The following is a 13,496-nucleotide window of genomic DNA, read 5'->3' as shown; positions in this document are numbered from 1 at the left end:
TGTGTCTGGATCCAGGAAATTTGGTGGGTAGGTTTTAGTTACAGGGATGTCATAGCTAGTATGTGTGTGTGCAGGATCAAGGGAAAGGGGATGTGTGTGCTTTGGTGAATGGATGAGTTGAATTGAGCTGGACGCACCAATCCACTGCTACCTAATCCTGCACAACATCAGCCTGGCAAATCACCACAAGTAAACCCAAGGTCAGCATTCATTACACATACCTCCTTATCTCAGCCTCATTTCCCACCCTTTTACTGATGGTCAAGGCTTAGGCATTGTCATTTTTATTATGGGAAAGGGGAAAAAAAGTAGTGCTGTTAGTTGGTTATGCTGCTTTGCAATTTTGAATAGTCATTTAAATTATAATTTTAGTTATGGAATGTTATTTGGTGGCGGGGCCAGCAAGTGAGGGATTAAATGGATTGTGCCAACACCCCCCCCCTTCCCAAAAGTCCATGCAAAAAGGTGGACAACCCTGTTGTAGATCATTCATCATCCACATGGTTACAATGTGTAAGGTTCTGAACTATGTTGGTAAATTTAACCTTTTATTTGCATTGCACCTCATTTGTATTGATCCATTTGGATTTTGTAATAAAAACTCTTGTGACGCAATGTCAGTGCTGTGTCATGTTTCTGAACTGTTATTTTAAATCTAAAGAACAGGTGCAACCGTTTTCTTAAAAATACAAATTGAGCTCATCAACCAGCTGCAGGATATAGTACATAGTTGGAACTAGACCAATATAATATTGCAAAATGCTTCTGATTTGTTATGTATTATCTGGGGTGCTACTTCCCTTTTTTGTTTAGGAGTCAAAAGAACTACGTTTTGTTCCACGTGGTGTTGGAGTTTATTCTTGACACAATTAGTTTAAAGTAAAAAGATATTGCACAGCAGGAGCCAGTGGTGGTTTTAGACTCCAGCCTTGATTTATATTAAAAAGAAAATGCCCATTCATCATTTTTTAATATGCACTTTCTATCTTTAAGAAAGCAGCCCAGAATGAAGTTTCACTGTTGACTTAGTTTCCAGAGCTTAGCATTCAGTTCTTTAAATGATAATGAGTGGAACAGGTAATTGGCAAAGTGGTTCTGGACTGGATGTTTCCATGTCTAAGTGGTCATTAGGTTCTTGGATGCTTATATTTTAAACATTTTAATTAAATCTTGGGTATACTTATGGACAGTGCCATTTCAGGATGGACTTTGTGTGTTCTTTTGAACTATATATTTACTTACATGATACATAAATATACATAATAAGCATACATTCCTTTGTATTTCTATGGCCATACATTATTAGATTAGATTACTTACAGTGTGGAAACAGGCCCTTCTGCCCAACAAGTCCACACTGACCCGCCTAAGCGCAACCCACCCAATACCCCTACATTTACCCCTTACCTAACACTACGGGCAATTTAGCATGGCCAATTCACCTGACCCGCACATCTTTGGACTGTCGGAGGAAACCCATGCAGACACGGGGAGAACGTGCAAACTCCACACACAGTCGCCTGAGGCGGGAATTGAACCCAGGTCTCTGGCGTTGTGAGGCAGCAGTGCTAACCACTGTGCCACTGTGGCGCCCACTAAAGATAATGCGTAAGGTGGCAAAGGCCATGGACTTGCCTTCTCTGAGGATTGAACTCAAGACCTTCAGATTATGAGACTGACGTGCTGCCTACTGCGCTAAGAAGGCCAGCCGATTATATGGTCAAAAGTGCTGGTATTTTGCATAGAAACATCTTTTCAGTGACAGTACTGAGGACAGCAGATGAATACAGAGAGTTAGTTAACTGAAAGAATGAAAATTTTTGATACTGAATTCTGTGGAATTACCGCTGAACAAGTGTGTTCCCAGACTAACTCAACTTCTCCATTTTTAAGCATTAACGCATACAGCATTTGGACTGAGTAACACCACAAAAAACACTGATATCATTTTTTAAAATTTAAGATTATAGCTGCTCCGCTTGTGCTTAATTTGATTGTAATAATGACTATGAATTGCAAATTGCAATGTGTCTTTAGATTAGCAGTACAATAAAATATTTCAAAGTTTTGACTCCAGTAGTTTCACCTTTTTCTTCTAATAAATTACAAAAGATGGACAGTTTTAGTTTTATCCATAGCAGTTTTATTCTTACACAAGCTACTCAATGTTTTCCTTCCCATGCAGCCACATTGTGTGTTACTTGCTTCGAAGGAAAATTCAGCACCTGTGAAACTCGGTGGATTTGGAGTGGCCATTCAATTGGGAGAATCTGGGCTTGTTGCTGGAGGTAAGATCTTCTGTGTCTTTAGAAGAAAAAAGTACTGCAGCTGTTGAAAGTTTGGAAATTAAAACAAAAAGTATTTGGGACTGACAGCCTCTGTGGAGAAAGAAGCAAAATTAATCTTGTAGATTGTTGTACTGATGCATATTACAACAGTTAACTTCCTTAGTGCATAATAAGTAAAGGCCATTGGGCAGATGTAGCCTCTCATCTTAGGACAAACTTTTCCTCTCAGGAACCAATCCAGTGAAATTGGTTTTCCCCTTCAAGCCAAGTATATCCTTTGATAGACACCATGCACAGTACTCCAGATTTGGTTTCACTAAAGGCCTACACATTTGTAACAAGACTTCTTGTTCCTATGTAATGATCTCGATATCAACCAGAAATGTAATCAGAAACTCGGGTATTTAGTTAAAATAATTATTCCAAATGCTTCAGGTTTAAAATAATATAATGTTACTATTGTTCGTGATATATATAAACAATGTAAATGAATATGTGGGGGTTGGTGATAGATAAGTTTGCAGATGACACATATTTGTCAAGTGGTTGACAGGAAAAAGGTCTCAGGTTACAGAAGAATATAACCAGATTGATCAGATGGGCAGATCAGTGGAAGGTGAAATTTAACCTTGCCAACACTGGAGAGTAGCTGGTCCCATTAATTGAGGGGTGAGTAATAAAGAAACACACTTTTAAGGTGAGAGGCAAGATGCAGAGGGGAATTGACAGAAACATTCTCATCCACAGAGTGGTGGGGTTCAGGAATGCACTACCTGGGAGGATAGTAGAGATGCATAACCTAATAACCTTGAAAAAGTGCATGGATAAGTCCTTGCAGTGTCATAATGTTCAAGGCTGTGGGCCAAGTGCTGAAAATTGGGATTTGGTGTAGTTTTGGTGGTACAGACTGGCTGAAAGGTCTCTTTTTGCACTGCATGATTCTATAATACATAAAAATCAAAGAAAATGAAATATAAAACTCACACTCTACCTTTTATAGATAGTTATGTTAAAGATATTAAAAGTACAGTGAATATTCTTTCTTCTACTTTAAACTGAATGTCTTAAATCCAGTTTTCTTCAACATCATTAGTTTTGTACCCCCAAGTTAGATACTTAGCAAAACTTGAAAGAGTAGTCTCTTCGTTTGGGTATTTTGTGAATGGTCCAATTGTAGGAAAATTGTTGTTCCTTCCACTTATTTTTGCCAGGATATCTCCTCAAATGTACTCGAACCTTCCTGAGGTTGCAAGCTCCCCATTCAACAAACTGTGTTTCCAGGATTCCCACTTTGGGTCTTTTCTCCTAGCTGTAATTTTCTTACACATGGAGATTTCAATTTTAAAAACACTCTCTTTCTCTGTCTCTGGGTCTATGTGTTTTCCTCCCCCTCCCCTCTGTGTGGCTCTCTGTCTCACACACAAACCCACACACACTGCACGCATTCCCTCTCCCTCAGTGTATCTCTCACCCACATTCTCTTGCGCACGCTACGTGTGTCTCTCATGTGCTCTGTCTCTCTCAGTGTGTCACATGCACACTAGCTGTCTCCCTCAGTGTGTCTCCTCTCTCCCTCGAAAGACACAAGTGCGCGCAAGAGAGAGAGAGATGTGCACACAGCATGAGTGAGACACAGCAAGAGAAGGCAAAAATGTGCGCCAGAGCAAGGGAAACAGAGAAAGCGACAGAGGGAGCCAGGGAGAAGCAGACACAGGGAGACACACTGAGTCACAAAGGGGGAGAGAGAGTTGGAGTATGCATGAAATTGAGAGAGGACAAATGCACACTAAAGATGGCGAGAATGGGTGCTGGAGAGAGCAAGTGAGACACAGAAGGAGGAAAAAAGCAAGCGCGAGAGACACGGTGAGAGTGAGAGCCAGCATGCGAGACGGGAAGAAAGGAAGCAAGCATGCGAGACACACGCAGCACACATGTGAGACACACCACGCAAGAGACAGAGTGCGTGAGAGAGACACGCAGCATTAGCATGTGCAGGACACAGAGCAAGCAAGCGAGCGCGAGACAGAGAGAAAACAACAGAGAGAGAGAGAGACATACACAGAGCCAGAGAGAGAAAAACACACAAGTAGAGAAAGAGACCAAGAAAGAGAGTGTTTTTAAGGTTGAAATCTCCATGTGTAAGAAAATCACAATTAGGAGAAATCTGACCCAAAGTCACCTTTTGTTGATTGGAGAGCTTGCAGCCTCAGGAAGGTTCGAGTACATTTAAGATGTCTTTGCAAAAGTAGATGGAAGGAACAACAAATTTCCATAATTAGACTATTCACAAAATGCTCTGTCCCCCTCAGTGTCTCTTTCGCGCGTGCTGTCTCTCCCTCGCTGTGTCTCTTGCGCACTCTCACTTGGTGTAACCCTCTCTCCCCCAGTGTGCCTCTCTCGTACTCTCTCTTGCTCGCTGTGTTCCTCTTGCATGCGCTTTCCCTCTGTGTGTGTCTCGCTCATGTGTGCTCTCCCTCAGTGCACATGTCTCTTGCAGCACTCTCCTTCAGAGCGTCTCTCATGCACGCGTGCTCTCCCACGGCATGTCTCTCGCGCACGCTCTCACACCCTGAGTGTCTGTCTCTCACGTGCGCTCGCACTCCCTGGGTGTCTATCTCTCACGTGCGCTTGCACTCCCTGGATGTCTGTCTGTCACGTGCGCTCGCACTCCCTGGGTGTCTGTCTCTCACGCGCTCGCACTCCCTCGGTGACTCTGTCTGGACCGCTCCCTGTCGCAAACTCCCTGTCGCCTGCCAGCTTCCTTGCGCTCCTCATTGCCCGGCAGCTCCCTGTTGCCAACTCCCCGTCGCAAACATGCCCCGTCATCTCTCCTTCCATCGCCAGCCCCATGTTACCCGCTCCCTGTTGCCCGCTCCCCATCGCCAGCCCCCTCACTCACCCCGCCCGCGCACACTGTCACCTGCCCGCTGTCCATCGCCTACCCCCTGGCCTGCCCCCTCCCTTACGCGCTCCCTGTCGCCCCACACCCCCACCACCATCGCCATCCCGTTCCCTCATGCGCTCAGGGTTGCTCGTCACCCGTTCCCTGTCGCCATCCCACTCCCTCGCGCACTCTGGGTCGCCCACCCCCTCTGTCGTCCGCCCCCTCCCTCGCCCGCTCCAGGTCGCCCATTCCCCATAGCCAGCCCTCTCCCTCGCCCACTCCAGGTCGCCCATTCCCTGTCGCCAGCCCCCTCCCTCACCTGCACTCCGGTTCACCCACTCCCCGTTGCCAGTCCCCGTCCCTAGCGCGCTCTGACTCACCTGACGCTTAGCGCCCCGTCGACCGCTCCCCGTCGCCAGCCTCCTCCCTCGCCCTCTCTCTCTCATGCGTTCCAGGGTCACCCGCCCCCTCGTGCGAACTCCCCGTCTCGCACTTCCTCTTGCCCATTTCCCATCGCCAGCGCCCCTGCATGCTCACTTTCCTGCACATTTCTTTGCTTTCTTGCGTGTTATCTCGCTCGCCTTCGTCCTCTCGCACTTTTTCTTGTACGCACTCTCTGGCGGTGTCTTTCACACTTTCTCTATTAAATCATATCATTATATTTCAAAACTCAGGTATTTTATCACTAATGAGAAAAAATATCTATCAACAAATTGTCTACCTGTTTTTCTGTGACTGGACCAGAGACCAGACTCTTTGTCCATTTCTCGTGACTTCCAGGTCACATCCATTGCTTCTCTTGGATTCCACCAATCCTTCCTCCCCTCAGTTACTTTTCCAATCCCACTGTCTCTTGCAACTCTTTTTCTGTTCCCACCACCCCTATGGGTTCCTATTCCACTCCTCCCGCCAGTGTAGGCTCTTGCCCAACTCCCACCTCCCTTGTTAGCGCTCTCATTGCTCTCATTGCTCTCACTGCAAGATTTTAATTGCTAAAACTATAAAGTTGTCTTCTAATACAAATAAACCATGTCCCAGATTTTTCCACAATCAATAGAGAAAAATTTGTCATCCTCTTAAGATAATCACAAATCGGGTAAATTCATAGAAGTTAAGAAGCCAGCTGTTGAATTTATAGTGTGGGATTCTCATTCATCAACATTTTTCCCAATGAATTTCTCCCCCCTGCTAGTTTAACAGATGCTTTAGTCCTGTATAAACTGTTATGACACGATAGTGAACCCTTCTGTTGACTAAACCAAACACCCGGAAAAGCTCACCTTGCCTTGTAATCTATTTTATATATTAGTGAACTCCCAAATTCCAATATTTAAAGAAAATAGCATCAATTTATTCTTTAACTCTAAAATTGAATATTAAACAACTATTCACAATTCTGAGCCCCCCTTTCTCTTAACTGCTTATTATCTGCTCCCAACTCTATAACAATATACTGTTCCAATAAGACACGTATTAAAATTACATCAACTTAATTTCAAAACCACACGCGGCTATCATCTTCGGTGTCTTTCTTCTTCCAGCTGAAGATCTCCCTGGGTCATCATCTTTTTTTTTTACTGTGTGTATGTTTTATATGAAGAGGCACTTTTGATAGAGAGTGTTCCTGATTTCTTGGGTCTCTTTCAACGGCAATTGTGCCTACAATTTTCAAAGTGCCTGCATTTTCATACCCCCAACATTAGACTGTCTGGTTCAATCTTGACAAAACAATAAATTCAAACTTGTTTGGGATTTAGTATCCTGAGGGTTAATTTAAACTGATTAGTTAAATTCAAATGGTCAATACAGCACCCAACTCTGATATCCATTTTGAGAACGTTTATAGCCTTAAAAACTTGTCCATAAACATTTAGACTACAATGTAATTTTGAATTATAATACATATTTGCTGCAGACTAGAAAATGGATAGGCAGGGAGGGTAAGACAATTAAGAACATTTGCCTTAACATCAGTGAATCTGTATAAACAGGGCACCAAGTGATAACATTCATGGCTGTCCCTTTGTGAAATGAATAACAATATTTGAGTCTGAACTTGAAACAAAACTCTGTATCAATTAACTTCTGCCCTGAATTACTGTCCTTCCCTATTATCTGTTTAGTTCAGAACATGCAGTGCTTTTGTTAACATTTTGTGTTTGTGACAGTACAGCCTTGTAAACTTATGTGTAAAGATAGTCTGTTTGAGATAGTACGACGGAGTAGCCTGCCAGGGCTCTTGAAGAGCTGATGTTCTACTCTCCTGGGTTATTAGAACCCAATTCATTTAGCTTATAGGTATCAGTGTTATGTTGTAACAGTGATGCTATTAGTAAATGAAGGGGATGATTAAAATTAAGCTAAACTGTCTGAAAGAGTTTTTTTATTCCAAACTACCAAAGGTACGATTTCCAGGATGAACTAAGAGAGGCTTACAGGTGAGTTCATAGGGAATTCCCTGGACTGTCTCAAATCTGTACTTTATCAATTAAGCACCTCCTTCTTTAGCAAGGAGGAGATCTAGCACTAGCTGATTCTGAAGCGTCACCATCTGGGTCTCCTGTAACTCTTTGTTCGCCAGCTTCAAAACGTGGGCAGTTGAGTTGGAAAGTTTTTTGATGTCATACGCAAGGTCACTTATCTGATCTAGGGCCATCTCAACACCCCAGCCATTAATAAGATCTCGCAACAACCTGGACCACCAGCTGTGTTGATGGAAGAAGCTGTGTAAGTCGTTTTGTTTTCCTCTACTTTTTGTTCTATATTGATTCATATGTTGGTGGGCGTTCCATTCACCATTTATTTCAGTTACTTCATGGTGGAGGGTAAAAAGTGGTAAGGTGTATACTAGGGCACAATGTCTGTACCAGGCATTGAGTAAATATGGGTAGGCTTTGTTTTTGCATTGCCTGTGAGGGCTAAAAGGAGTTCCAAGGGTGCACTTCTGTGAATGAATGACCAGTCCACTAGGAGCGAGAGGTGAATCTTGTAAACAGAGGGTGCTATCAAACGTTCAGTTGTCCAAGTGTATTAATGGATGGAGATAATACTTTTGATATTTTGATCATATTTTTACGTAGTTTTTTTTCACTTGCCCCATGTTGTGGGTACCCGAAAGTCTTTCAATGCACCATTCCATCAACTGAACAGCATCAACGCTGAATCCTTTAGGTTTGTTAGTGCACTTCACACTGCAGCGTGCTTCTTCTACCAAATAGGTTTTTTCATCACAAATGAGGGATTGCATAAGTGGGTAAGGCCTATTTATACACTGTACATCAGAATGATAGAAGAGTGAGCAGATAATACATGGATCAGGGGGATTAGCTTGAATAAAGAAACCATTAGTAACAGGAGGAGGATTGGGAATGCATAGTAGTTTTGGTCTTTCTTCACCTTTTTGGCTTGTCTTGTTAATTACAGTAGCTACTGAATGCAGGAAATATGTAAAGATATTTCTGTCAGTGGCAGTAGGTTGGATAGGAGAGGATTCCGTCGAGAAGGTATAGGTAGTCAGTCTCATGGCAATAGGTGCCTTAGGGTTTGGTGATTTCGTACTGTTTGCTCAATATCGCAATCTGTGTGGTTCATTTTGAGAGGGGAACAGACAAACATTTCAAAGTAATGGTTTTCGGTTGACGGAGTGGATGAGGTTATTGAATTGTGCCATCTCATGATGACTGGTATATGAGTGTTGCGAGGATAACAATAAGGTCGAGAGTTATGTTTGGATACACAATGTGAGTAGTTTAAATGAGTTTCATCTGGACAGTTGCATTCATGACTTCAAATGGTATCAGTGCGGGTTTTATTTATACAGTCACATTGGAGTTTTAGCGAGTCTGAAATATCACAGATGGGTTGGTTACATCTGGGCGCATGTGCTTGGGTTAGGTTTTCATTGGATCCCTGTATCAGTACTAACACTAAGACTGTAAGGGGATATAAGCTTGCAATGTCCTTTGTAGACCATGTTGAGTGTCCTTCTATCTTTGCTGCAGTTTCAAGGACCTTTCCAGCCGGGGCCCAATTTTTCACAATTAAAGTCTTTCAATAGTACATAGTCACCAGGGTTAATGTCTTTAAACATTGGAGCGTTTTCTTCTTTCTTCCCTGGTATTTGAAAGGCTTCTTTGACCTGTTGATGATAAGACTGCAATGCTTTGGTTAGCTTAATCAGGTACCTGTACATCTCTTCTGCCATGACGTGCACATCAACAGGGTAGTTAATGGTGCAGACCAGGGAGTCCTCAGGGGCTGTCCATATATCGGTTCAGCCACCAAGAATCCCATCTTTTTCTGTGTCATGGTTCTCATATTAAGAAGGGCAATTGGGAGTACTTGCAGCCAATTAAGGCCTGTTTCTTCAGTCGAGGAGAAAGTGAGGACTGCAGATGCTGGAGATCGGAGCTGAAAATGTGTTGCTGGAAAAACGCAGCAGGTCAGGTAGCATCCAAGGAGCAGGAAATTCACTGAAATCCTTGTAGAGGGAGGAAGAGAGCTTCTTCAAAGAAGGCATCCGTGCAAGAGGATTCGCAATAGGTTAAAATCTTCGAGGAGAAATTGAGGACTGCAGATGCTGGAGATCAGAGCTGAAAATGTGTTGCTGGAAAAGAGCAGCAGGTCAGGCAGCATCCAAGGAGCAGGAGAAGGGCTCATGCCCGAAACGTCGATTCTCCTGCTCCTTGTATGCTGCCTGACCTGCGCTTTTCCAGCAACACGTTTTCAGCTTTGTTTCTTCTATCAACCTACTTAGCTGACCTTTTAAGGTACCATTGGCTTTTTCTACAATTCCCACTGCTTGGAGGATGGTTGGCACAATAGAATTTTTGATTCATATTCAAACTCTTACAAAGTGCCTTGTTTAGCTCCACACAGAAGTGGTGGCCATTAGCGGAAGAGACCGTTACTGGTATTCCATATCTGCGTATGATTTCCTTAATAGAATTTTACAAGTAGTTGTTGCAATGTAGTCAGTACAGGAATAAGCTTCAATCTGTTTACTAAATGCATCGATTATCACTAAGCAATACTTATAACAATGGCATCTAGGTAACTATAAAATCTAACTGGGTATTATCAAAAGATGCACTTGGCAAAGGAGTTTCACCTGGTGGACACTTTCCTCCTTTCCTGGGATTATGCTTTTGACAAATTAGGCAATTTGCAGCTGCTTGTTTAGCTTTTTCTTGCAAGTGGGGATTCCACCAATTTTGGAGAATTCTGTCCACCATTCCTTCCTTACCTACATGCGTATGCATATGAACATAGTCAACTAGGATAGGTAGAAGTGAATCGGGCAGACATGCCTATCCTACCAGCGTAACCCAAAGCTTATTGTAACTATTTACATGACGACGATGGCTCATCCATCTTTGTCTTTCCTCATCAGAGGCGTCCCCCTGATGGGCATGTTTGCTGTAGGTCAGGCATGGTTGGGGTGTCAGAAGAGGAAATGGGAGAGTCTCCCTTTGGTTTCCTATTCGTCATTTGAGTAAAAATGTCGTTTTGCTCAAAAATTGCTTTCTTAGCAGCTGCATCAGCGGTATTATTGCCTTTCGTGACATCGTGAGCATCAGAGGAGTGAGCAGAACATTAGATAATTGCCAATCGAGAGGGAAGTTGAATAGTATTGAGGCGATTAGCAACATTGGCAGCATTGAGGATAGGGGTTCCTGGTGAGGTAAAGAAGCTGCTGCCAGAGTTGACAAAAACCATGGGCACATCCAAAAGCGTACGGGAATCATTATAGATATTAGCTGACTTTCCTCAGCAAGTACACAGGCACAGGTGAGAGCAAAGAGTTCAGCTTGTTGGGTGGAACAGGATGGTTTGACAGAATAAGCTTCTATTGTATGGGACAAAGTGTCAGTTGCATATCCTGCCGTGTGTTTGTCCTCTGGAGAGATAGAAGAAGAACCATCGACATAAAGTATAAGGTTCGGGTTAACAAGAGCCTGATCTGTAAGATCAGGATTTGGTTTAGTAACAAGGTCGTTTATGAGAACACAATCATTGGGAGGGTCAGGTAATTCAAGAGGTTCTTCCCTCAACAATGTAGCGGGGTTAATGTTAGAGCAGTATTTAAAGGAGAGAAGCCTATTCTGAAGTAATGAAATCTCGTAGTGACGTAGACGAGCCACAGTGAAGTTTGATATGTTTAGAGGTAAGCAAGGATGCCACAGAATGGGACATACAGACTTCTACATTTTGATATAAAGTTATATTTTAGGCAGCAACTATCATAGTATGGATGGCAGGGAGAATCTGGGTGCAAGAAGGCATAACCTGAGCAACAGGGTCAGTGTAGTGGAATAATAGGCAACAGAGCACCAAGAGGAGTCATATTGCTAGGCGAGAACAGCTGTCGCACAGGTGTCAAGGATGGAAAAAGGTTTTGTGATGTAAAAGGGGCAACCTGGATAGGATAACCAGGGGTTGCCAGCTGTTTCCACTCCGATGATCAACCAGGGGCTGCTTTGGGAAAGGGCAGTTCTTGGACTAATGTCCTGGTTGATTACAATTGAAACAAACATGTAATTGTTGGGGGACTCTTAGGGGGTGGGGGAGGTGATGAAGAGGAGTGAGTGGATGTATAGGGATTAAGGGGCATCATAGACTGTTGGTGACAATACATCGGAGCACCCAAGGTCCATTGGGATGTTGTGAATACACAGTACCAGTGCTACTGTCCTGGTATACTGGATGATAGTATGAGGTTTCCATTTGATAGCCTGACTGACCTTGTGGACAGAAAGGTCTACTTTGAATCCTGGGTTTAGACTTAGCCCGTGTAGTTTGGACAAGTTTCTGTCTTGACCTTTCCAATGGTAGCCTTACTATTGGGATCCTTTAGTTCCCAGAAATAACAAACCTCTCGGCTGAATTGTACAACCTCTGCATCTTGCCAGTGGATGTTGTGGGTTTTAATAGCTTTCTGTACCTGATCAGGTAAGACAGTCATACATAGGGCATTAAATTGGGGTGATCACGCTTGTGGGTAGTTCGCATCACCAGAGTAAACGCCATAGCATTCCTTAAAACAAGACAAGGAACTCCTCAGCCCCTTCGCCCAAGCTGGGTTTACATTTAAGACTTTACCCACATCAACTGCACGACGCACTGCTTGGCAAAGACAGGTAATAATCCAATCTGATCTGTTAGGTTCGGCGTCATGCTGGACTACAAGCTGGGCATGATTATTACATTGTAAAGTTTCTAAGAATTCAGCTAATTTTCAGAGGAAAGGGTGCATTCTATGAGTTGAAATAGGTCTTAGGAGGCAGCATTATAAATGGTCCTAGTCCTATTAATGTAATTAACAAATCCCTCTGGATTCTTTCCATAATCTGGAGTCTTATTGATAATGCTTGAGTGTTCATGAGGTTTCCATAGTTGATAAAGATCCACAAATTAGGTTTATCCCAGATTCAGGGTCTGTGGGTTAGAGACTCTTCTATTTAGGAAATTTCTCTTTGGCTCTCCCACATCAGGGTGAATGCAAGGACTGATATTAAGGTCCTGAAACTTTGATTGCAATCCATCAATGTCTTTGGGACTTATTAGTAAAGGGGCAGTGGAAATCAAAGGAGTCTCTTCACTGTTCCTTCCACATTTAATTTTAATTGACTCCTATTGAGGTGGGCAATGGGTTTGTGGTAAGCCAAATCCTCCTTCAGTTGGGGGAAGGGCATAGGCCTTGGCACATTCATCCTCAGAGTAGGGAGAGAAGTTCAGGCGACTTTTTGTTTTATGAAGCATTCACCTTGGCCATACTATGGGTGAGTTTGGAGGTGGGAACCGGAGGAGGATGGCTGACAGGATGGGAGGCGTAAAATATTTCCTCCTCCGAATCAGCGTCCCATTTCTCATCTGCAGATGGATCAGGATTCTTTAGTAATGGGCCTTTGGGAGAAGGGAGAGTGGGGTATAAGGAACAGTTTTTGTTGTCAGTCACATCTTCCGCTGCTGCAACTGCAGTCTGTTGTTTATTCACCGGTTTCCCTTTTCTTTGCGGCCCCTGATATTTCTGAATCTTTGCTTTCCTTTTCTTTATTTTCTCCCTAACCAATTCCAATTCTGCTTCTAAATCATGTGTTTCACATTTGCATTTTAGTTCCGTCCAATTTAGTTCAGATCCTTCCTCAGCTAATGGATTAATTCCTCTTTAAAACAGTTTTGTCTACATGACGATTGCATGGGTTTTTCCCATTTTTCCCTAGCTACTTTTTTTCCACGCTGATATGGCTTCTTTCTGCTTACTTCCCTTTATTTTTTCCCAAATCCCTTGTTCAATTTTAATAAGTAGATTTAAATCATGTGCG

At 43.1% G+C, this 13,496-nt stretch overlaps 1 protein-coding gene and 1 non-coding gene across 5 annotated transcripts in view; one reads left to right on the top strand and one right to left on the bottom strand.

Annotated features, from left to right (window-relative positions):
- The window catches only part of caska (calcium/calmodulin-dependent serine protein kinase a), a 618,991-nt gene that overhangs the window by 234,193 nt on the left and 371,302 nt on the right, over positions 1-13,496 (top strand). For all 4 annotated transcript variants that reach the window (XM_060833558.1, XM_060833557.1, XM_060833556.1 and 1 more), the window contains exon 6: positions 2,186-2,288. In XM_060833558.1, coding sequence (XP_060689541.1) covers positions 2,186-2,288 — 103 coding nt within the window. The remainder of the gene's footprint in view (positions 1-2,185; positions 2,289-13,496) is intronic.
- On the bottom strand, positions 1,633-1,705 carry trnam-cau (transfer RNA methionine (anticodon CAU)). Its single transcript has one exon. It is a non-coding gene; the product is annotated as a tRNA-Met (tRNA).

The sequence above is a fragment of the Hemiscyllium ocellatum genome, chromosome 12 (genome assembly GCF_020745735.1).
Source record: "Hemiscyllium ocellatum isolate sHemOce1 chromosome 12, sHemOce1.pat.X.cur, whole genome shotgun sequence".
NCBI classification, from domain to species: Eukaryota; Metazoa; Chordata; class Chondrichthyes; order Orectolobiformes; family Hemiscylliidae; genus Hemiscyllium; species Hemiscyllium ocellatum.
This window is presented reverse-complemented; position numbering and strand designations above follow the sequence as displayed.